The sequence below is a fragment of the Callorhinus ursinus genome, unplaced genomic scaffold (assembly GCF_003265705.2).
Source record: "Callorhinus ursinus isolate GAN/ISIS: 27379988/994484 unplaced genomic scaffold, GSC_fseal_2.0 scaffold1, whole genome shotgun sequence".
NCBI lineage: Eukaryota > Metazoa > Chordata > Mammalia > Carnivora > Otariidae > Callorhinus > Callorhinus ursinus.
The window spans coordinates 140,756,622-140,782,054 of NW_027397063.1; the positions used below are offsets into that span (position 1 = coordinate 140,756,622).

At 43.0% G+C, this 25,433-nt stretch overlaps 1 protein-coding gene across 4 annotated transcripts in view; it reads left to right on the forward strand.

Annotated features, from left to right (window-relative positions):
• The window catches only part of SCN11A (sodium voltage-gated channel alpha subunit 11), a 96,895-nt gene that overhangs the window by 13,884 nt on the left and 57,578 nt on the right, over positions 1–25,433 (forward strand). For 3 of the 4 annotated variants that reach the window (XM_025870876.2, XM_073901841.1, XM_073901850.1), the window contains 9 exons: positions 5,203–5,331; positions 6,843–6,946; positions 11,454–11,627; positions 12,377–12,440; positions 16,947–17,088; positions 17,610–17,807; positions 18,656–18,829; positions 21,523–21,652; positions 22,701–22,939. In XM_025870876.2, coding sequence (XP_025726661.1) covers positions 5,203–5,331; positions 6,843–6,946; positions 11,454–11,627; positions 12,377–12,440; positions 16,947–17,088; positions 17,610–17,807; positions 18,656–18,829; positions 21,523–21,652; positions 22,701–22,939 — 1,354 coding nt within the window. The remainder of the gene's footprint in view (positions 1–5,202; positions 5,332–6,842; positions 6,947–11,453; positions 11,628–12,376; positions 12,441–16,946; positions 17,089–17,609; positions 17,808–18,655; positions 18,830–21,522; positions 21,653–22,700; positions 22,940–25,433) is intronic. The other variant, XM_073901846.1, reaches the window with a different exon arrangement.

The following is a 25,433-nucleotide window of genomic DNA, read 5'->3' on the forward strand; positions in this document are numbered from 1 at the left end:
TATGAATTTCCATCCATGCACTGCTTAAGCTTCATCCCACAGATATTGATACATTGTTTTTATTCCCTTTTGGTTAAACACATTCCCTACTTCTTGTGATTTCTTCTTTGTCCCATGTGTTATTCAGGAGTGTAGTTTTTTTATTTCCAAATATTTTATATTTTTCTAGTTGTCTTGTTAATGATTTCCAATTTAATTCAGTTGTAGAGAATATACTCTGTAAGATTTCAATCTTTTGAAATTAGGAGAAACTTATTTTATGGTTCTACTCTGGGAAATGTTTCACATGCACTTGAAAGAATGTGGGTTCTGCAGTTGTTTGGTATGATATTCTGAAAATGGTCAGTTAGGTTAAGATGGTTGATAGTGTCATTTAGATTTTATCCTTTTACCACTTCTGTTAGTAGTTCTATGAATCACTGAGGAGAGGCTTGAAGTCTCCATCTATGATTGTGAATTTGTCTATTACCCCTTTCTTTTTGGCGAGTTTTGCTTCATGTATTTTTGCAGCACTATTATTAGGCATGTACAGATTTATGGTTATTATATCTTCCTGATGTATGCATTCTTTTATCATTATGAAATGTCTTTCTTTATCTCTAGTATCATTCCTTTTAGTATTTGTTTTGTCTGAGATTACCATAGCTACTCCAGCTTTCTTAGGCTCATTGTTTGTGTGGCATATCTTTTTCCATCCTTTTACTCTCAACACTTTTTTGTATTAATAGCGTATTGTATTTTGGTATTTTAGTGTTTTTGTAGTAATAGTGTATCTTTTGTATTAATAGTGTATCTTTTATAAAGAGCACATGGTTGGTTCTTGTTTATTATGTGGTCTATTTTTCAATCTCTGCCTTTTGATGGAATATTTATTTCATTTGCATTTAATATAATTGTGAATATGCTTGAATTCAGGTCTGTTTTTCTGTCCATTTTCTGTTGATCTCATCTGTTTTTTGTTCCTTTGCTCTTCTGCTGTTCTTTCATTCCTGCCTTCTTTTTTGTTAATCAGGTATGTGTAGTATTTCATTTTAATTCCCTGCTGTGTTTTTTGTTTTTTGTTTTAGCTTTCCTTCTTTGCATTACTTTTCAGTGATTGCTTCTTCTCTGTTGCTAAGTGGGACTTGGGATCTAGTTAAAGGCCAGTGAGTTCAGGGCTGTGCCTTGGAACAAGGGGCATGGACACCTCCGGGAATAGAAACCATCCTGGCAATATCACTGGGGAAAATGGTCTCCCCTCTAGAGAGTTGGCTATTCCTTGTGAGGAGGTAAGTGATAGTACAGGGGCTGCTGCTCATTGTTTACTGCAGTGTCTCTGGAAGCCTTTGTAGTCAACCTAGTGAGATCTGTGGAGGAGGCAGATCCAGGAATGGGGATTGCTCCCGTAGCAGTGGTCTGCCCAGCCAGCATTTCTGGTGAGATGCAATGAGTTTTCTTTTTTTATTAATGGAAAGCAGTAGCCCAATTGGATGCTAATCTGCTCAAAGGCCATTTTCATTACTAAAAGATCCATAAGGCAGAGATATGGAAGGACCCTTGTCTAGGCTGTAGGGAAGATGCTGCTGTCCCCTGGTGGCATTTAGACTGGCAATGGATTCATGAAAGTGGGGGTGGGAGAAGGCTGTTGAAAATGGTTTTATAAAAGAAGGCATGTAGCTGAGTTGTTAGGTCCATGCGGGGAGAATTTCTTTAGTTTTGACAGTGTCCTTTGGTTAGAAAACTTTTAAATGGGAAATTGATTCCAAGCTAGTTTTCATAGAATGAATGCCAAAGTGCCCTAGGATCAGGTCATGGTGTTCTGTTAACCTACCTGGACACCATCCATGGCCCTGACTGGATACCCTAACCATGCTTGAACTGACAGTGACACACTCCAGAGGGCCTCATTTGCCTGGTGGGTTTGGGTTTCCCCATCTTGGAGCTCCCAAGCCCTGTTCCCGGTGGTGGGCATGGCTCTACTCTGTATCACATGTCATGTTGGTCTACCTGTCCCTCTTCTGGCCAGGCTTCTGCTGGAAAAGAGAGAATGAGGGGGATAGGAGGTGGGAGACCAGGTGGTCAGGCAGAAATGGCAGTCAGAGGCTATTGCCTCAGTTGTCTGAGATCTAGATGGAGACTTGCAAAATCCCACAAATATGCAATTACAGCCTTTTCCCAAAATACCCTTAACTTTGTAAATTATACCTGAGTTTCAGGGCAGACATGAATTAATTAATCAGCTGTGTCCATTTGTCACCTAAAAGGTGATCAGCTTTAACAAAAAGACTGAAGCGGAGAGCAACTCATAACCATTTCTCCCCTTGGATTTGGTTACTTTGGATTTTTCAAGTTCCCAAGACCTTAGTTCTTTAGGCATGTGGGCTGACAGTGGCTGGATATTCGACCAGAAAAGGTCCACTTCTTTTACTGTGAAATGACAACTTTTTTAGATTGTTTGAACTGATTGTTTCTGTCCCTGAAGGGGAACCTGTGTGTGTGTGTACAGAACCAGCATTTTTGACAGCTTGGGGTTATAACAAGAGAGATGGAATATTGTGGGGTTTTGTTGTTGTTGTTTATTTGCTTATTTTGTTTGGTTTTGAAGGAGGAAGGGGCAGAAGGGAAATAAATTAGAGTATAGATCATGATGAAGGACTCAAGGAAGAGAATGGAAATAGGTTTTTCTTTTTAATTGTGGTAAAATATAGGTTACATAAAATTTACCATCTTAACCATTTTTAAGTGGTATTAAGTATATTCACAGAGTTGTGCAACCAGTTACCACCATCCATCTCCAGAACTCTTTCCATTTTGCAAAACTGAAACTCTGTGCCCATTGAACACTAATGCCCCTCCAATCCCTGGCAACCACCATTCTGCGTTGGGTTGCTATGTATTTGACTGCTCTAGGTGCCTCATTTAAGTGGAATCATACAGTATTTGTCTTTTTGTGACTGGTTCATTTCCCCTAGCAGAATGACTTCAAGGTTCATCTATGTTGTAGCATGTGTCAGGATTTTCTTCCTTTTTAAGGCTGAGTAAGTCTAGTTACCATACAAAATTCTTACAATATTATTGATTTTATTCCCTATGCTGTATATTACATCCCCATGTCTTATTTATTTTATAACTGAAGGATTGCACCTCTTAATCCCCTTCACCTATTTCATCCATCCCCCATCTCCTATCCCCCCTCCCCTCTGGCAACCATCAGTTTGTTCTCTGTTTCTAGGCATCTGTTTTGTTTTGTTTGTTTCGCCTTTTAGATTCCACATATAAGTGAAATCATACAGTATTTGTCTTTCTCTGTCTGACTAATTTTACTTAGCATAATACCCTCTGGTCTATCTTTGTTGTCATGAATGGCAAGATTTCATTCTTTTTTATGGTGGAGTAATATTCCATCGTGCATATATACCACATCTTCTTATCCATTTATCTACTGATGGACACTTAGATTGCTTCCATATGTTAGCTATTGTAAATGATGCTGCATTAACATAGCAGTATGTGTGTCTTTTCAAATTAGTGCTTTTGTTTTCTTTGGATAAATACCCAGAAGTGGAATTGCTGGGTCATATGGTACTTCTATTTTAATTTTTAAAGGAACCTTTATACTGTTTTCCATTGTGGCTGAAGCAATTTACATTCCCATTAACAGGGCACAAGGGTTCCCTTTTCTCTGCATCCTTGCCAACATTTGCTTCTTGTCTTTTTGATAATATTCATTGTGATAAATGTGAGGTGATATCTCACTGTGGTCTTGATTTGCATTTTCTTCGTTACTAGTGACCTTAAGTGTCTTTTCATGTGCCTGTTGGCCATCTGTATATCTTCTCTGGAAAAATATCTATTTGGGTCTTCTGCTCATTTTTAATAAGATTGTTTGCTTGATATTGAGTTGTATGAGTTTTTTATATATTTTGGGTATTATCCCACAGGGGGCTATGGGATATAGCATTTGCAAATATCTTCTCCGTTTTGTAGGTTGCCTTTTCATTTTGTTGATGGTTTCCTTTGCTGTGCAAAAGCTTTTCACTTTGATGTAGTTCCATTTGTTTATTTTTGCTTTTGTTGTCCTTGTCTGGGGAGACAGATCCAAACAAATACTGCTAAGACCAATGTCAAAGAGCTTACTGCCTAAGTTTTCATCTAGGAATTTTATGGTTTTGGTTCTTACATTTAAGTCTTTAATCCATTTTAAGTTTATTTTTGTATACGGTGTAATTTTTGTTGTTGCTGTTAAGTTGTATATTCTGGGTATTTACATGATTTGCAAATATTTTCTTCTAGAAGTTGTATAGTTTCTGCTCTTGCACTTAGCTATTTAATCCATTTTGAGTTAATTTTTGTACATGGTATAAGGTAGGGGTCCAGCTTCATTTCTTTGCACGTGGATATCGAGCTTTCCCAGCACCATTTGTTGAAAAGACTGTCCTTTTTCCACTGAATAGTCTTGGCATCTTTTTTGAAAATCATTTAACCATACATGTTAGGGCTTATTTCTGGGCTTTCTGTTCTAGTCCAGTGGTCTATATGTCTTTCTTTATGCCAACTCCACACTGTTTTGATTACTTTAGCTTTATGATAAGTTTTGATATAAGAAAGTATGAGACCTCCAACTTTTTCTTTTTCAAGATTGTTTTAGCTATTCAGGGTCCCTGGAAATTCCATATGAATTTCAGGATAGATGTTTTTATTTCTGCAAAGAATGTCACTGGGATTTTAATAGGGATTGCACTGAATCTGTAGATGACTTTGAGTAGTACAAACATCTTACTAGTATGTCTTCTTATCCATGAACATGGGATATGGAAAGATCCAGCTTTTACCCTTGTCATTTATTCTCTTTGTTCCTTTGCCATCATCTGCTTCTGTATATCAAAGTGACAATCCTAGAATTGTGGTGACAAAATAGCAGTGACAGCCCCCAGTCCTAAGGTCCCATGTTGGCTAAAACAACTCTCAAGAATATGGCTGTAGAGGTAGGCATTGAAGAGCAGCTTTACAATTTTATCTGTGGGCCTGTTTCTCAGAAATTCTAACTACTAGAACTTGCTTAAGGAACCTACCACTCTGAACTCTGGTTTGCTGAAAATCAGAATGTTAAATGTCACATTGAAATGGAATAAAACTGCTTAAAGGCCAGATAAGACAGATGGGCTCCCTGCTTTTCATATCACTTATCATGTTCCTTCTTGTTCTGAATGATTTGCTTTATAGGTATGTCTTCACTGGGATTTATATTTTTGAAGCTTTGATAAAAATATTGGCAAGAGGTTTTATTCTGGATGAGTTTTCTTTTCTTCGAGATCCATGGAACTGGCTGGACTCCATTGTCATTGTAACAGCGTAAGAATGTCAAAGATGTTTATTGAGGAAACTCAGGGTGGGAAGGAAGCTCCTTGGCTTCCACCAGGGCTTTGTGTGGGTCCACGTGAGTAACTGTGTCCTAATAATGCCTAGAGCTCTGAGTACAGTGTTGGTTGGCCCTGAACAGCATCATGCAGCTGATTGGCTAGAGACCTCCAGCATGAATTCATTTCTAGGCCACATTCATGCTCTCATTCCTTCAGCCATTCACTTCCCAAACACTGGCCTATTATGGGCCAAGTTCTGTGCAAGATACAGGGGTTGTGATAATGAAAACAAAACAAAACAAACAGACATGGTTCTCACCCTCTTGAAACTCACAGTCCAGATGGGAAGAGAGAAAATTAACAACCATCACAATCTGGTAGGGTGAGTGTTAGGACAGGAATTGGGCATATATTGGGCTGTCAGAACGTGTAGGAGGAACCACAGAGTCTTAAAAATCTTTGGCTACTGCAAGCTCTCAAGGAGGTTTTTTTTGTTTTTTTGTTTTTTTTCATTTTCTCCTAGGAATTTTATAGATTTGGCTCTTAGGGTTAAGTCCATGGTCCATTTTGAGTTAATTATTATGTATATTGTATATGACATGAGGTGAGAGTTGAAGTTCTTCTTGAAGGAAAGGACATCAGTTTGGCATCTGAATGATGAAACAGAGTTAGCAAAATAAAGAATAAGAAGAGTAATGGCCCACTGCCAGCACAATAATAATAAACCTCACATTACTTATTTGTGCCAGTCATTGTTTTAAGCACTTTGCATATATTTTCCTGTTTAATATTCATGAAAGCCCTTTGAAGTAGATGCTATTAATATCAGAGTTTTACACTTGAAATTCAATGATTGGGTGCTCCTGGCTATTGAAAAGTGGTGTAGTGCAGTGATAAGGGCTCTGGAGTCAGACTGCCTGGGTTTCTTCCGGGCTTGGCCACATAGTGAGACCTTAGGGAAGTGCACTGGGCCTGGAGCTGGGTAGTCAGTAAGTGTTTCAATTGATTTCTATTATCAATGGATGTAGCCACAACTGTATACTATTTCAAGGAATCCTCATCTATGTCCAAATATGAAAATGAGGGGACGCCTGGGTGGCTCAGTCGTTAAGCGTCTGACTTTGGCTCAGGTCATGGTCCTGGGATCGAGCCCCGCTTCGGGCTCCCTGCTCGGCAGGAAGCCTGCTTCCCCCTCTCCCATTGCCCCTGCTCGTGTTCCCTCCCTTACTGTGTCTCTCTCTGTCAAATAAATAAAATCTTAAAAAAAAAAAAAATATATATATATATATATATATATATGAGCACAGCCTCTTGTGCAATCTGTAGTCCACAGCAATAGAGAATATTACCAGACCCCAAGATGAAGGTGAGGCTGAGAAGGTGAGGCCCCAGATTTCACCATGATAGACACAGGGCCCATGTTTATTTGTGGCCTCTGTGGAGATATACTGCGTGGCTGTAGGACTGAGTAGGCCCAGACTTTTCCTATGCTTTGTCTTATAGGTTTGCAACATACATACCAGAAGCCAGGGAAAGCATCTTCGGTCTGTCATCCCTGCGTACCTTCCGAGTGTTCAGAGCTTTGAAAGCAATTTCAGTGGTTTCAGGTAAGTCACTCTGATTTTCAACATTGCCTTTTAGCAGGAGGAATGTTCTTTTATATATAAAATTTCTCAAGATGTCATATAAACCAAAACCAAACAAATTCTGCTTTACTCATTTATTTGATCATTTAATAAATGTGTATTTGAGCATATGTCTAGACACCATGCTAGCTGCTTGGGGTATATCATAACAGTGAGTGAACAGACAGAGGTCTCTGCCCTCATGGAGTTCACATTCTGGGTTGGGGTGGGGAGACAGACCCTAAGCAATAACAATAATTAAGAGGTAATTATCTATCCTGTTTAGAAAGTGATATGTGCCATGGAAAAATAAAAAGGAAAAGTAAACAACATGAGGGCTACTGGAAGTCACAGGGGTTCAGGGATGTAGGATGCAGCTTTCAATAGAGTAGTCAAAATAGGTGTCATTGGGGGATGGGAGATGGGAGTGGATTTGAAGGCAGTGAGGGAGTTTCATAAGCAGGTATATGGGAGAGAGTGTTCTGCGCACAGGCAACAGCCAGTCTTGCAGGCTGAGGAATAGAAAGGATGTAGGTGGGGCTGAGCAGATAGAGTGAGGGACTGCGTGGTAGAAGTGGGACCGCATAGGTGAAGGGGAGGCACATAACCACTGGGAGGACTAGGGCTTTGCTCTGAGAAAATGGGGGCCACGTGAGGGCTTTGAGCAGAGGAGTCACATGATCTGGCAGGGGTTTTGTTTTGATTTGTTTTTATGGAAGTAGAGGTGACACACGTTACATTAGTTTCAGGTGTAGAGCATAGTGATTCCACAATTCTATAAATTATGCTGTGCTCACCACAACTGTAGCTCCCATCTGTCACCATGTGATGCTATTACAATACCATTGACTATGTTCCCTATGCTGTACCTTTCATCCCCATGACTTATTCATTCCAAAACTGGGAGCCTGTGCCTCCCACTCCCCTTCACTCTTTTGCTCATGCCCCTCCTCCCATCCCCCTGGCAATCACCAGTTTGTTCTCTGTATTTATGAGTTTCCATTTTGTTTTGTTTGTTCATTTGTTTTGTTTTTGAGATTCCACATGTAAGTGAAATTATGCAGTATTTGTCTTTCTCTGTCTGACTTATTTCACTTAAGCATAATACCCTCTAGGTCTATCCGTGTTGTTGCAAATGGCAATATCTCATTCTTTTTTATGGCTGAATAATATTCCAGTGTGTGTGTGTGTGTGTGTGTGTGTGTGTGTGTGTGTGTGTGTGTGCATGTGTATAAATATATATATACACACATATTTATACATACACTACATCTTCTTTATCCATTCACCTAATCTGACAGGTTTTAAATGGACTACTCTGGCTGTTGCATGGAGAATAGAATGTGGGGGAGCAAAGGTGGAAGCAGAAAGATCGGATAGGAGGCATGGTGATCATCATGGAAATGTGCCACTCAGATCTCCTGCTGCAGGGAGCATAGCTGACTGATGATCCCAGCTGCCACATCTCTGGATTCACAACTGCATTCATGTTCATGCCAAGATCACACTTTCCCTGCATGTCAGGAGGACTAGTGCAGGCCCATTCCTAAAGGATAAAGTCCTGAAGGACTTTAGCTCAGGGGCTCCTCAGGAATCTGGTTGAGACTCTCTCACAGTGGCACTACAGTCTGAGGCTCTTCTTGTCCGGTCCTGCTTCCTTACCACTCTCCTTTCCTGGGTGTCAGCCCTGTGTCATAGTCTCATGCTCTCCCGGCCAGCTCTACTCGCTTCCCCTTCTTCTTCACAGGCATGTCACCCAACAGATCTCTTGCACTTCTGGTTCCAGTGGATCTGCTTCTCAGAGAACCCAAAATGACACAAGAGGCCACTGTCATAATCCAAGAAAAGAGATGGTTGTGCTCTCAGATCAGATGGTGGTAGGGGAATTGGTAGACAGTTGTCCGACTCTATGAATTTGAAGGTAGAAACAATAGGATTTTCTGATAGGCTGATTGTATGTGTGATGTGAGCGAAAGAAAAGAGTCAAGGATGAGTCCAGGTTTTTGGCCTGAGTGACTGGAAGGGTGGAGTCATCGCAGACTGACACAGGGAAGACTGCGAGAGGAGCAGGTCTAGAGGTCAGATGAAGAGTTAGCTTTGGACGTGTTCTGTTTGAGATAGCTGTGAGACATCAAATGGAAGTATCAAGTAGGTAATGAGGTATACAAGTCTGGAGGTCCAGGCAGCAGCTTGGGCTGGAGATATCATTTTGGAAATCATGAGCCTATAGATGATACTTGGAGCCATGAAATCTGATGAGATCACCAAGAGAGTGAGCCTAGATGAAAAATAGAAGAGGGCCAAGGACTGAGTCCCAGGGCACTACCACCTTAAAGGTGAAGGGAGAAGGGGAGAAACCAGCAAAGGGGATGAGCAGGAGCCATCAGAAAGTAAGAGGGAAAGGTGGATCCTGAAAGCTATGTAAGGAAGGTGTTCTGTGAATCAGAATGAAGCTAAGGATGGGTTGTGAATATGAACCAAAGTTTATAAAAAATGAGGTTATTATGGCATGCCCTCCTGCTCTCCTTCCTCTTTCCTTTACATTAAAAAACCTTTACTAAAAGATATTCCCTCTCTGGAGTCCTTCGCTTCCCCCCTTCTTCTTCCCTTCCCTTCTAATCTCTTCTATCAATGCTCAGCTCCACTACCAAAGCTCTAGGCAATTTGGATCCTTTCAAACAGAGGCAGTGGGTTATTTTTTGAAACCTCAGAAAAAAAACTACATAGTGATAAACTGGCAGCCAAGGACACTTTATGTAGAATTTGTCCCTCTCCTCCTTTCCTTCCTCTTTTGCAAGGTGGACCTTGGTTTTTCAGGTAAATTTAGGGCCTTTTTGCCTTGTGTTTCCAATGGGTAATATATACATCAGGCCATCCCCTAGCAGCTATAGTGTTTCCTTCTTCATCTCTAAGCAGGTGAACATAGTCTCCATTTTGACCCATGAAACTCATGAGATCCCTGGATACTTTTTGGAAGTAAGGATGTGAGGTAGGATAATTTAAGGGACTTTATAAAAATTATTCAGGAATCAGAGCCATCTTTCATCCAGATGCTCTTGCTTTGAAGAAGACTCAAGCATGCTGTTATAGATGAGAGTCCGGTGTAGATGAGGTTGAAGCATCTGCTTGTTTGGCTGCAGCTGGGGACACAGTGAATGTCCCAGCTTGTCCTCAGGCCTCCTCCTTATGTGGCATCGCACTTTGTGGAAGGGTCATTTGCTGCATGGCCTCCCATTAGATGTTGCTTTCTGTTCTCAAGTCTACCAGTCATGGTTTACACCAATTAGTTGAAACGTTGCCACTTTGTGTCATCTCACACATTGTAAGTCATGTCTGGTTGTTTATCTCTCCAGCTGTGCTGAGAGCAGAGCCCCTGACCAGTGGTGTACTGGTGGAGTTGACTTGTTCTGGCTCCTCAGCAGCAGACTGTTCCAGCTCTGCATCCAGGGATGTCTTGTAGTTTAGCTTGAAACCAGCAGGGTGAGAGGGCTCTCTGGAGGGAGAAGAGGGATCTACACTACATAATTCAGCAAAGAAGTCTGTAAATGCTATAGATGGGACTTTCTTGGCACACACACTCCTCCCCCACACAGAAAGCTGATTTTTTTTTAAGACTTATTTATTTTAGAGAGAGAGAAAGAGGGGGAGTGGGGAGGGGCAGAGGGAGACAGAGAGAGAATCCCAAGCGGACTCCGTGCTGAGTACAGAGTCTGACACGGGGTTTGATCTCATGACCCTCAGATCATGACCTGAGCAGAAATCAAGAGTCAGAGGCTTAACTGACTGCACCACCCCGGCACCTCCAGAAAGCTGATTTTAAACATTTACCATTGTACCACAAGGTTATGTCTTTCTTATTTTGTATCTTGGCAGCCTAGCAGTGTGCCATGGACACAGTATTAGCTTAGTAAATATTTCTTGAATTTAAAAAAAACCCTATTATCAGTAATAATCTGAGTTTTTTCCCCCTAGAATATTCTCATTATCTGGGTCCAGACAAAGATCCTCCTTCTAGCTCCCTGCCCCCCAATTTAGCACTGTCTCATGGCACCTTGCCTACCTTGTAGTAGGTGGTGACTACTGAATGTTAAATACAGGTCTGTCTCCTCTAGGGTGGCTTCATTTTGGCCTTGGTGCTGCATGAAATCCCCAGCTGTGAGGTGTCTGTACAACTGTAATCAAGTTGTCTGTATGGGATGTTTCTACTGAAAGTCTTCTCACTAACTCTTCAGAGCAACCCTGTGGCAGACACAGGGCAGGATGAAGAGGCTGAGCTCTAGACTACTGGACTACTCAATGCCATACAACTTCTCAGGCAGAGTTAGAACCAGAACCCATGGCGTCAGAATCATAGGCCAGGCCAGTTTCTGGTTCCAGCCTGCAGCCGGGCGATGTTTGAGGCCTTGGCTGTTCCCTCCCTGACCCTTGCCCTTGTCTGCTGTGTGTGTGAGTGGGGGCTTCTCCCCATACCAGTCCTTCTCCTCCCCAGGTCTGAAGGTCATTGTTGGGGCCTTGCTGCGCTCTGTGAAGAAGCTTGTTGACGTGATGATCCTGACTCTCTTTTGCCTCAGCATCTTCACCCTGGTAGGTCAGCAGCTCTTCATGGGAAGTCTGAACCAGAGATGTCTCCATAATGACTGTAGGAATATCGATAACCCTGATGGTAAATATTCCACCTTTCACGCCTTGGTCTGTGCATGGTTAACTTTTATTGTCATCACTCATACTATCTATAGATCTGCATTACAGAGTCTCTTAGGAGCAAGGATGACTTCATCCATCCAGAGTTCTCGTGCAGGCAGATGCATTCTTAGAGAACTGCCTCGTTCTTTGGGTTTCCATGGAGAAGGCAAAGCCTGCAGCCAAATCCACACAAGTGATGTCAGCTCCTATCTCTTCCCCTATGGATCTGCCTGATCCTTTGTCATGTTTTGCAGAAGTCTACAGAACGCCTGCATTTGTCCAGCAACTTCCCAGCCCTCCTCCTTGGGTATTTTCTCCAATGATATCACTTCTTTTCCTGTTGCATCCTCTCCACACTGAAGTCAACCCTACAGCAATTTCATGTGTCTGGGATCTCATGTGGCTAAGCCCTCTCCATGACTGTCTTGGGCTGAGTCTGTGTCCAACTTCCCTCAGGGCATGGCCTCTGGTGTAGTTTTATGCACTGAGGGGCCTCAGGGGCGTGGTGGGCTCGCTGCTTGCTCCTCCCCCTCCTTCTTCCTTCTTCCTTTCCCTCCTTTTCTCTTACTCCTTCCTGAGGGGTTAGGCTCTGGTTCCTCTCTGGCCATCCACTTTGATCATGTCAGAGGATTCCAAACCATTTGTTTCAAGCAAATCTGGCATAGTTGCTATTCTCTTTCCTTTCAGGTTTGTTTTTTTAATCTGAATTTATGATTCTTTCCTTCTCAGACAGTTGCTTTGAAAAGAAAAATTCCTCTGAATTCAGAATGTGTGGCATCTGGATGGGTAACAGGTAAGAGGTTCATATCTCCGTTTTTCTCCCAAGCACAGCACCGGTGGACCTTTTGGGGTAATGTGGCAAACAGTACTGATTATTTCATGTGTTTAGGCAAGTTTAGACATGCATTATTAAGTTATTAATAATTCATTATTATAATTATTAATAATAAAATTAATCCATTAATTTAAAAATTAATAGTAAAATGATACACTTAATTATAATTAATATTATAATAATTATTTCCAAGTGTTTAGAGCAGCTTTCTCCCCCAAGTCGTGTTGAATTTATAGCTGAAGAAACCTACTGAAAATGTGATATTTTGACTTTGTGGAATGGGTATTCAAGACTTTCAAAGGGTAGGAAGAATGTTATGACTGAGAGCCCCGTGGAGTCCTTATTTCCTGTCCAGTGGCATGGACCTGATGCAAGACTATCTGAATGTCTTCCTCTGTTTGCTCATGTGTTGATCACCACTGCCTCTAATTTCATATACAGTTGTATGTGTGTTCATACACACTCACCCTAGAGACTTAGAGCTCTCTGGCCCTTTAGGGATACCCTTCTTTCTTCCAGAGTATCAGTGCTCTCTGTGGTGAGAAATTCAATTCGGGATGATTTAATGAGTGTATTTCAAATTAAGATAATATGCTAGTCACTCTGATAAAATAGGCTAAATTTGTTTCTCAATAACAAATATGTATCAAAGGCTAATAGCATGCCAAATTCTGTGCTAGCCCCAAAGAATGCAAATATGAACTAGAGATCACTTTCCTCTTGAATCTGGCATCTCACAGGAAGGAGAGAAAGTGTGTTTGACTCCTTGAAAGTGTGATGAGTGTTTTGAGAGAGAGATGTAGGTACTGAGAGAAATTGAACAGAGGGTATAACCCTGTCTGTAAAATGAGGGAAGTGTCCTCTAATGCCACCTGGGTGGTCATAGGTTCAGATTTAGTCAAACTCACAAGACATCATAGACTTTATTCTAATAAAAGGTTTACTGAGTTCTCTAAAATGATCTCCAACAGGACACACTGCATCCACAGTGCTTTCATTTAATGAGGGGACCAACAGCTGTCACATACAGTGCTTCCTTTACCCCACGCGGGCAGGTACAGTTACTGTAGGCAAAATCCAAGGTGGCGTCGGCCACTTGGACACATAGACACAGTAGCCTTGGCTTCTAACTGGTCCTTATCGTGTCCTCATCTCTCTAAGCTTGTGTACCAATCATAGCTCTCTAGTCTGGGTGTAGTCTCAAAGCTCAGGAGTTTTATAGAAGACCAACTCCTAGTACATGACCTTCCCCATTGATCATAACAGTAGTTTCCAAGGAGATGGCAGGTCTAAGGTCACTTTCATAGGCAGCTCTCTGTCCAGGGCTGATGCCTCGTTTTCAGCCTTTACTTGCTGCCTCCTTGCCTGAGAACCAACTGACTGGTGACCACAATGTGGATCTAAAGCATGAATAGGAGTTTCTGGTAGGTGAGGATACAGAGTGAACAATTTCAGTCTATAGAATAGTAAGGGGGGAGGCTTTGGGCCTGAGGGCATGAGCTCAGGGGCAGTAAGAAGCCCAGCAGCTTGTGAAGCAGAGGCAGGAGACAAGAACTAACACTACCTGGGGTAGCCCATCAGTGCCAAGGATTTTGACATTGATCACAAAGGAAACAAGACCTGAGCAGATTAGTTGTTTGTAAAAGTCACTACAGATGCTATGTGGAGAATGGATGCGTAGAGCAGATGAGGCAGCCACTTAGAAGACTAGGTTGATACACATGAAAGTCACAAAGCAGTGCAGGGGAGATGATGAGAAAGGGATGGATGGATTCCAAAGACATTTAGGAGACCAAAAGAACAAGATTGTGACTTGAAGAAGGGGGTTGACATGTACACTGTGCACGAGTGTATGTGTGGTAGGGTGGTGGGATGTGTTGAGGGGAGAAAACTGTTAGAGGTGTTTCTCTTGCTTCCAGGGTGAATGACTGGTGATGTTTTTGCCGAGATGGGACCACTGGAGGAGAGACTTAATTACCTGTATATGTTGACAGGAAGGCATATCTAGACAGAGGGATATTGGACAAAACAAGCTAATATCTTGAATGGTGACCAGGAAGTAAGATAAATCAAGTATGTTAGGTTCAGCCCCAGTAGGTTCCTGGAAGATAAGGGCGCTGGGACTTCACAGGGTTTCACCGAGGTCTGGTGGGGAAGAGGGCACAATGGATGTCTTCCTTCTGAGTCGCCCTAATGCAAAGCCTACCACTCACTGAGTCCTACTCTGCCCACCAAGCAAACTCCCAATCAACTTGTCAGGACCTCTGATTAAATGTGACTGAACAGCCCAGGCTCACCAGGTAGCTGAAGAAAGTCTTTGGCATAAAGGGGGCCGAGATAAAGAAACAGGAAAAATGAACATTGTCATAGTTCAGGCAGCTATACAAAATACTGTAGACTGGGTGACTTATAAATAACAGAAACTTACTTCTCACAGCTCCGGAGGCTGGATGTCCAAGATAAGGGCACCCGCTTGGCTGGGTTCTAATGAGGGCCCTCTTTTTGGCTGTAGGTGGCAGTCTTCTCTGTTGTGTCCTCCCATGGCAGAAAGGGAGCTCTCTGGGGTCTCTTTTATGAGGGTGCAAATCCCATTAGGAGGGCTCCACCCTCCCACCCTAATCACTACCCACAGGGCCCACCTCCCAACAGCATCACATTGGAGATTAGGATTGCAACTCAAAAACTTCAGGAAGACCCAAAAATTCAGGCCATAAGAACCGTGGACAAAACAACAGTTCAGAGAGAACCAAAAAGGACTTTTAAAACGTTAAATAGGGTCCTCAGGGAATTAAGAGAGATATTGTATGCATAAAAACAAAAGTAGCTCCTTATGAAAAACGAATAGTCACAAAGCGAGAGAGATTTTTTTTTTTTTGGTAACATGATTACAAAATATCAATAATAGAATTAAAAGGTCAAGTAAAGGAAATAGTCCAGAAAGTAGCAACAAAAGACAGAGACAGAAAATATGAGAATAAATATCAAACCAGAAGTTCCAACTTTTGACTAGAAATTCCTGAAATAGGGCACAGAAAAAACAAAAGGGAGAAAACTAGCAATGCCACAAGACAGAGAATTTTCCTGAGCTTAAGGATGCAAGTCCCTCAGCATCCCACAAGGGGCCCAACACAATGAGTGAAGAAGGTCCATGCCAAGTGCATTATTGTGGACTTTTGGGGAAAAGATTCTAAAACCAAAGAGAAAAAGGTCACCCACAAAGGAACAAAAATCAAAATGGCGTCAGAATTCTCAACAGCGACACAGGATGATAACTACACAGTGCCTTCATATTTCTAAGGAAAAATTATTTTCAAACCAGATTTCTACTTCTGGCCAATCAATCAGCTGTGAAGGTAGAATAAAGATATACTCACATATGCAAAGATCACCCAGTCTTCTTAAGAAGCCACTTGAGATTTGTTCCAGAAAAATGAGAAAGTAAAACTTGGAAAAAGCAACACACAAGAGCCAAGGAAAAAATGTATCCAACCCCAGAGAGCCATTGACACAGGCCACAGTATTTTTTGAAAAGAGGGATATAAGTAGTGATAAGTGGGATGGGATGTTGAGGAGCTAACTTTCATCTTAGCAAGAACTTAATCACCAAGGACTAAAGTTGGTATATATCAGCATAAATGTTATCTTTAAAGATATGGACATAAAAGAGTTGAAAGTTGTTGACTTGGCAGTGTGTAAATGATGATTAAAGAATGATGGAATGGTTTTCATTACAAGCCTCTTGGTGCCACATGATTTTTAAACCACATGCATGTATTACTTTGATCAAAATGGTATATTTATTAAAAATGAAGAAAGTACCTACCCTTAGTATTATCTGATAGATGCACTTAAAGATGTGTGCTTTGGTGATGTGGGCAAAGACCTATGTGCAAGAGATCTACTGTTTGTAAAGTAAGACCCAAATGGTAATGAGAACAAAAGACTGTTAACAACTGAAACCCTAAATCTTCACCACTAGCAGAGCAATTAAATAAATCATAGAACTATAAGACATGAAAAGAAATACTTCCTTGTATGCTTGTGTGGAAAGACCTCCAAGCTATATTGTTCCATGATAAAAGCAAGGCGCAAGAGAATAGTCAAAGAACAATCCCATATATGTATTGTAAAAGATGTGTACTGGTGCATATGTGCTTCTCTTGCCCTTTATTACCACTAATTGTTCACTGTATCACGGCACTTAATTTTTAATGAAAAACTGCTAATATGAGCTTACTAATCAATCCATCTGAAAAGAGTCAGTGAGTGCCCTCAGTAAGGGATAGGCTGGAAGGCTTGGCAGGTGGGGCATGGCCCCTGTATAAAGAGTCTGCACCCAGGACTTTCCCTTATGAGCCCGTGGCCCTCAGAAGAGCTGGTGCCTTGGCTGGGATGGGTGGGGGTGGGAGGGAAGCCAGCCTGCCGGGAACGTAATTCCTCCTCTATTCCGTTGTTTCCATCTAGCGCCTGTTCTGAAAATTTTCAGTGCACACACACCAAAAGGAATCCTGACTATAATTATACCAATTTTGACAACTTTGGCTGGTCTTTTCTTGCCATGTTTCGGCTTATGACCCAAGATTCCTGGGAGAAGCTTTATCAACAGGTTGTCTAATTATTCTCTCTCGTTCTTCTTCCGCCTCTCTCCTTCCACCCTCCCCCCCACTCCTTCCAACTCTCTATCGCTCATCTGTCTTTGATTTATTCATAACTTATCATCTGCCCTCCTCCTTTGTCATCTGTTCATCATCCTCAATAGTTGTACTGTTAAATTCTACCTTAGATAGTCTGTTAGAAACATAAAAAAACATCTCCTCTTCCTAGAAATGTTAGCCCTCTCCGGATTCCACCACCAGTGCTTCAGTTTTCACGAAGCATTCCTTTCTCTCCTGGCTTCTAAATTCTAAAATGCAACTACCCTTGAGAAAGTCATAACAAAGTACCATGTCTTAAGTGGGAATATAGAGATGGCATCTGCTCACTGATGGGCATCAAGAGTCCCTGGGTGATGGGAGGCTATAGACGAGGAGGAGGACTGATTGCTACTGTATCACGTCTGCTTGAGGTGACGGTACCCCCTCTGTAGAAAAAGGTTTTAGAGGCAAATGTGTGCTCTGTCCTTTGCAGACCTTGCGTACCTCAGGGCTCTACTCAGTTTTCTTCTTTGTGGTGGTCATCTTCCTGGGCTCTTTCTACCTGATGAACTTAACCCTGGCTGTTGTCACCATGGCTTATGAGGAACAGAACAGAAATGTAGCTGCTGAGACAGAGGCCAAGGAGAAGATGTTCCAGGAAGCCCAGCGGCTGCTGAAGGAGGAGAAGGAGGTAGGGGCATGCAGTGTCAGAGAGTGGGGTCTGCTTGGGTGGCGGGGGGAACTGCAGAGGCCATGAGACCTGGTCTCAGAGCTTTCTCTGCTGGTGCTTTTCTGGGAACTGAAGCCCTGTGAAGACTGGCTCTGCTGCTGTCTCTCACTACAAAGTCCAGGCATAGAGCTCTTAAGAACCGGGAACCCTAGATTTTCTGAAATCCGGGCCTTCTAGGACAGACCCCAGACTGCTGGCTAGAGGATAAAATGTACATATATGTAAACTAAGGCTCTGCTCCAGGATTTCTTACGGGAATCTGGAGATGTATGCGTGCAGGGCCTTTGCTTGGCAGGGTTTGGGAAAGCAGTAATGGTGTTCTACCATTAAAGACAATAGCTGAGATCACCTCTCCCTTCTTGAAATTCCTGTCGTATTTATAGTCCATTCTCATTGTTTCCTTGGTATCATTTTCCCAATTCTAAGATTTCAGGAACATGTTTTATGCTCTTTCTCATCCTGCACAGAGATTTGTCAGTGGGGAGCCCATCCTGTTTAATACCTGCATCATCAGGCACAAATATTTATTGAGTGCCTAGCACATACTGGACTCTGTGCTCAGAGTTAGTGATAGAGATATGAAAGAGTTAACCTTGCCTTTGAGGCTGCAGTTTCTGTGGATAAACAAACAGGATATGTGCCTCTGATAAATAATAACAAAGCTAGCATATTCCAAGTACATGATGAACAATCTAAATGGTATGATGCTTCCAGAAGAGAGGAGAGAACACTTGTGAAGTTTGGGTCATTTGCAGTGTTTTATGGGGAGGTATAATGTGTTTATGAATTGCTTTTGTTCACTTTCTAAGGCTCTGGTTGCCATGGGAATTGACAGAAGTTCACTTAATTCCCTTGAAGCATCATCTTTTTCCCCAAAGAAGAGAAAGCTTTTTGGTAAAAGGAAAAGAAAGTCCTTTCTTTTGAGAGACTCTGGGAAAGACCAGCCTCCAGGATCAGATTCTGATGAAGATTCCACAAAAAAGGCAAGTTTTGACCCAGAAATTAATGATACTATAGTACTGTTAGGGGAACAGGTCAAGTTGTCAGTCTAATTGAAAGGATCGATTCATTCATTTATTCATTTATCCATTTGTCCATTTGTGCCTACTTGCCTACATCCATGTATCTAGTCAATGCCCCATTTATTTACAAGCATCTATTTGAAGTGTTGACCGTGTTTTCTATCTGCTTGGCACTGGGATAGGTCCTGGGGATGCATGAGATGTAAGAAACAGACAACTAATGATGAAGACACACTGACAAGGAGGCAGTTACTGTTCAGTGTGATTACTGACATGATGATCGCTATGGGAGAGCAGAGGAGAGGCAGTGTCTTAGTGGGGGTTCCCTCCAAAGGAAACCCAGAGACATTAGAGCACAAGTAGATTATTCAGGAAGTGATCCCAGGAAGCACCAAGAGGAGAGGGAAGAATGGATACATGGAAGAGCAGGTGGCCAATTAAGGTTCCTTTTCAAGCCAGTGACCACTGAAGGTGGTTGGAGTTTAATCTCCATGGAGTGAGGGCACTAGAGTATTTATACACCAACTTTGCTCCATCACTGGTTCCAGACTGCTGGGTTCTGGACATAATCATTTTCCTGGGTTTTTTGACTTGGAGTGCATTAGGGAAGAGGGTGATCAAGTCGCCAGGGAAAGCCTCAGGTAGGACCCAGGGACATACAGATTCAGCCAACAGCAGCATCTGCTTCAGACAACCAACCCAGACTTGTGGGAGTGGGAAAAGAGCCATGGACTGGAAGCAGTGTCTGTGCCGAGAGGGTGAATTAATGTTTCATCCTTTAGTAAAAAGTGAATGGAGTCCCATAGGTAGAGGGAACAGCACATACGAAGGCCTGGAGGCAAAGGAGAGCAGGAGAACACGATCCAGTGGAACACTTGGGAGTGTGTGTGTACACGCACATGTGTGTATGTGGTGAAGCTGGAGGGTGGGTCGTGAGAGACTATAGCAGTAAGATGGGGTCATCACAAAAGGCCTTGAAGCCAGCTCAGGGGTTTCACCCTTTACTCAGAGAGCAAGGGCTAGGCAGTTTTGAAAGGTTTTAAGCAAAAGAGTGACAACCAGATTGACAGTTTTGAAATCCTAGATGCATTGAAGAGACGGGGCAGGAGTAGGACAGAATTGGAGGCGACCAATTAAGAAGCTGCGACAGTAATCAAAGAGGCGCAGGGGCTTCAACTGTGGTTAGGGCAGGAGGATGAAGAGAGAATAACAGGGTGCAGTGATCTCCAGAAGATAAGACTCAGCAGTCGACTAGACGTACGGGGTGGGGAAGATGCCCGGTTGATGGCTTGGGTAGCCAACTTGCTAGAGGGTAGTCTACTGAGACAGGGAAGGAACATGTCTTGGTGGTGGGGAAGAAGGAGAGTTCAGTTTTGAACGTGGCAAGTTTGAAATGCCTGTGGGGCATACTAGCAGGGATATTGAGTTAGGGCATAGGATATGCAGAAATGAAGCTATGGGGAGATGTGCGGTAGGAAAAAAAGCCCCCCCCCACCTTTTTTTAATCAATGAGGTGGGGGATGTTCAAACATGTTTTAATTGTGGAGAGAAACTTCAGAGGAGAGGAAAATTTTGAAGATACAGACCATGGAATAATGACTAGAACCACTTTCCTGAGATGGAAGGAAGAGGTGAAGTGGTCAGAAGGGGGCTGTGCACACCTGAGGGTGGGGTGGGGAAAGGGGGTCTGGGAGTCTTTGCAGAAGTAGGTGGACAGACCTCATTCACTGCTGTGAGCAGCTCTCTGTTGGAATGACAGGGACAGATCTCTCGGTTTGGAGACTTCTTTAATGTCAGGTCATAGCATATTGAAGAACCTGCAAGTGTTTTTTAATATTTTGAGGGCTTTTCCTCATTTCACAAAACAAAAGGCCAAGAACAGACAGTTAATAAGAAGTCTTTTCCCTAAACCAAAAGAGAACTGCTATAGAAAGACTATAGATTGCCTTTAAAATAGCTTATCACAAGGGATAGTTCCCCCTGGGGCCCTGGTTGGTCAGAACTTTGGGGAAATAAGGCATTGTGGATAGTTTTCTAGGTATCTGGAGATTTATGTCTTTTCACCTCCAGAGACTTTAGAATTGGAGGTAAGGTGAGAGTCAAGCTCCTGGGCACAGCCTGAAGGAGTGCTTGAGGTTTAGTATATAGAAGTTGTTGTATGTACTTTGGCTGTTCTTTTTAAGTTACTGACTGTTTTCAAATCAGTTTAGGCGGCCATTCAGGGCACTTCACCATCTGGCCCCAGTCCACCCTTCTAAATGTATCCCCCACTTCTGCCACTCAAAAACGTTGTTTCTAAATTCAACTTTTTATTGCTTTTGTACCCTGAACTGTTGCTCATTCGTTTTTATAAAATTTTGCTTGCTCTTTGTTGACAATGAATAAATCACAGAGAAAGAAAATTTTCTGTAGCTGGGACCCTGAAAATGTGCATGCATAAGAAATATGAGTGGTCAAACTATATTGTACTTATCTACTAAATATGAAAGACAAAAACTGAACCTCCAGTGTGCCATGAAATGGGAGTGAGTGGACCTATATAAGATATGAAGTGTCTTTGAGGCATGTGGCATTGAAACAAAGTAGCCTGTGAAGTTTTGAGGAGAGGCAGCCTCTTTGCTCTGAAGGTCCATCATGCCTGCCTTCTCTTACAGCCACACATCCTAGAGCAAACCAAACGACTATCCCAGAATCTGTCAGTGGATTACTTCGATGAGCATGGGGACCCCTTCCAAAGACAGAGGGCCCTGAGCGCCGTCAGCATCCTCACCATCACCGTACAGGGTAAGCTCTGCCTCCCAGCCCCAGGGAGAGCTGAACTGCAGTGATGTCCCTCCATTCTCCTCCCCCAGAAGCCCTCTGAAGCCCCCTGTATTTCTTGCAGAGTCACTTCTTGTGCCTCATTGGAGCGTGTGAGCTAAGTGACTCGGAAGAAGTGGGCCCACCCTGAGTTGGCCCTTGGGTAGTGGTGCGAACTGGCTAGCCTTGTGATGGGACTTGGGAGCAAGAGTACAGACAGGACCTCCCAATCAGGCCAGGCAGTCACAGTCACATGAGGTTGCAGTGACAATGATAGTGACCAAAGAAGAGAAGACACAGAAGTTTCCAGTAGGTGACAGTTGTATTTGAGGTTAGAGTTAGGAATCTGGCATGGACAATGGAAGATCTATGTAGATAGGCTGGAACCATCTGATGGACCTTATTAACAGCAGGTAACCAGGACCCAACTAAGGGGTTGGGTTCAAAGGCAGGACTCAAGTCCTTACAAGGGTGGGGTCAGATTGATCCTTAACACTTTTGAGCCTGTTTTATCAACTCATTTGGCTGGCATGAGTCCCTGAAATGGTGCCAGGGAAATCAGGGGTCCAGCAGCCTTATGACCTGATCTCAACCAGCTGGAGAGGACATTTTCTTTCAATGCATGTAGATGCCCCTGCCTGAATACCTCTCCTTCCCTTGAGACCTGGTAGCTCTATGTGACTCTGTTACAGCTGTCACCATGGTCTGCCTTGAATGAACATAACTTGAGCTTATATTTCTCTCTCTCATGGGTTCACATCCAGTGTTGGCTTCCATATCTGTATCTCTAGCCATGCAGCCCAGCTCCCAGATGCTAAATACAAGTATAAAGACTAGATGTACATGGCTATACCACATGGAAGTTGCATATGGGAAACCTTTCCAGCTACACCCATCAGTGCCCTTCTTGGCTAATCAGGTTGTTCATAGGAGACCCTAGGGAAGTGGGAGGAAGGAATGCACTCAGGCCAATAGCAGTCGGATGGATTCAGATCTAACTACTCAACTGCTCTTTCACGTTCTCCTTCTCCAGAACAAGAAAAATCACAGGAGCCTTGCCTCCCATGTGGGGGAAACCTGGCATCCAAATACCTCGTATGGAACTGTAGCCCCCAGTGGGTGTGCGTTAAGAAGGCCCTGAGAACCGTGATGACTGACCCATTTACTGAGCTGGCCATCACCATCTGTATCATCATCAACACTATCTTCTTGGCCATGGATCATTACAACATGCACCGGAGTTTTGATTCTATGTTGCATATAGGGAATTTGGTAACTTTAGGCTTTTTAAAATATAAAAATATTTCAAACTGTGAGTTATAATTCTTTCAGAGTCTAAACATGTTGTGAGTGGCCTAACCTAGCCTAGGTCTTTGGTCCCATTAAGGAGAATTGAGGGAGAAGATAACTGTTAGGATTTTGTTTTTACCCAGTTCAGTAATTTTCCATGGGCCCTGCTGGGGCGCATGGAAAACCAAGTTGGCTCTCTGGTATGCTAAGGCATCTCTTTAGTCATCCAGTGGGAAGCAGGAAGCCAGCAGACATCTTAAAAGTTCAGCCATTTGGGATGATGATCAAGAAAACATTAACCATATCCAGAGACCCTGGTAATGTGTCCCATGGTCCCTGGTGATATGGATGACATCATTTGTCACAAAATAATGTGACTGCCATTACTAGCTATTATTCCTCCTGGAAAGATGGGTCAGGGCCTGGCAGCTGTGGGAGGCGTACTTTCCCAGGAGGAATTGTGCAGAGCTTATGGAGTGGTAGTGGGGCCTCCAGACTTCAGCCTGCTTCAGTATGTTTCTCATTGGATGGATCTAGTCCCAGTTAAATTGGGAAAACTAAGATAGGAGAGCAGACTTCCCATGAGCTGTTCTATTTATTGTTCCTGGAGAAGGCATTCCCCGCCCCCCCTGCTGAGCATTAATTAGTCTCCCAAATATCAGAAATAACAAAAAATTACCCACTGAATGTTCTACCTTAATTAGCCAATGAGTTAATCTTACCAGAATATCTAACCATTTATTCTTAAAGTTTTATTTTATTTTTTCAACATAAGAAGCAATACACGCTTTTTTTAATTTTAAAAATAAGGAAAAGTACAAATAAGAGAAATACAAAGAACTCATTTCCTATGGTCCTATTAGCAAAGATGATCATTTTTAGCATTGCAGAGGATCTCTAGTCAATGTATACGCATGTATTTTTTAATTAATTAACCCACTATACCTATTGAATCAGAAGCTGGTTCACAGAGCTGCTTCTATGCATCAGGTTGAGGTTACCCTCAGTTCCATGTCCCTCTCAGGAGGTGCAGGGATACAGCGGGACCACAGTGCAAGGCCAGAGTGGTTCTCCTTACAGACAGTCTGCACTTAAGTTTCTTTCCCCAGACTGCCCTTGGGAAGAAATGCTCTGTAGGTGTGTGTGGATCAGATTAGATTTCATGCTGCATGACGAACCTAACACACACGGTACCTTCTAACAGGCTGGTATCTTCTGGGCTCCAGGCCATGGTATTCAGCTGTTTCCTGATGATGTATTCCAGAAATGGGTTGACAGTGTTGTTTCCCTTGAAGACAGAAAGCTGTGGCTGCAGGTTCCTCCCTCAGCAGAGTCAGCAGACCCATCTTTCAGCACCTCCTGGTAGATGGAGTTATTAGATAAGTTCCAGAGACTACCCAAGGAACCCAGAGTCATGCCCCTAGGCAGGGCTTCCCAGTTTGCAAAAGTGGTCTGTCCATCCCTTCATTTGCTGATCCAGCTGTGGGAAATGACAAAAGCCACCCTCTCAGATTTCCCACTGACTAGTTGTTCTGGGTGTTGAGGTGAAGCTGCATTTTGCAGTCAGAAGCTGGATAATTAAGTGACATTCTTCTTCACTCTCCCCAGAAGTGGTACAGAAGGAGGCACAGGGACATTGTTGGTGTCTGAGTTTACAGGGAGCAGCTATACCCCAGCCCCTGAAAACTGACGAGAAACAGGCAGAACTGGCCTTGTAGCCTGTGCTTCCATTCCATGTACCCCATTCCCTAAACACACACTACCTTGGGGCACCTGGGTGGCTCAGTTGGTTAAGCCGCTGCCTTTGGCTCAGGTCGTGATCCCAGAGTCCTGGGATAGAGCCCCGCATGGGGCTCCCTGCTCAGCGGGGAGTCTGCTTCTCCCTTTCACTCTGCCCCTCCTCCAGCTCATTCTCTCTCTCTCTCCCTCAAATAAATAAGTAAAATCTTTAAAAAAATAAATTAACACACAATACAAAGGTGGTAGTCATCTCGTCTACTGTACCCCCATAGCAGTGGTGGAGGGAGGCTTTGGAGCCTTGAGTTCCAAAGAACGCATCCAAACCTGCCTCCTCTGACAGGTGGACCAGGATTCAACTGGCCTGTGCAGTTCTGTGGGACTAGTATTGCTCGAATCAGGGGAGTACAGTGAGCTCCCAAGAAGCCATGAGTAGCAGTTGAATTGGATGGCAAAACCAGTGCTTCGAAGGCATGTAGGGTTTTGCCCTAAGGCTAGACACCTAAAGCCTGAAGGAGACAGGAGGGAGGAGGAGCTCAAAAGGGGGCGGGGATCAGTGCAGCACAATTAACTACAATAGGTAACACTGCGTGCTTTTAGGCACTGGTCGTGGCTCCTGGGCAGAGGTAGATAGCAATATTTAAAGGGAAAAGACAGACACAAGCTTTGGGTTTTTTTTGCCCCCTTGATTTCTATCTTGGATCTGTCTTTGCCTATCCTTTTTTAACTTGTGTCACTT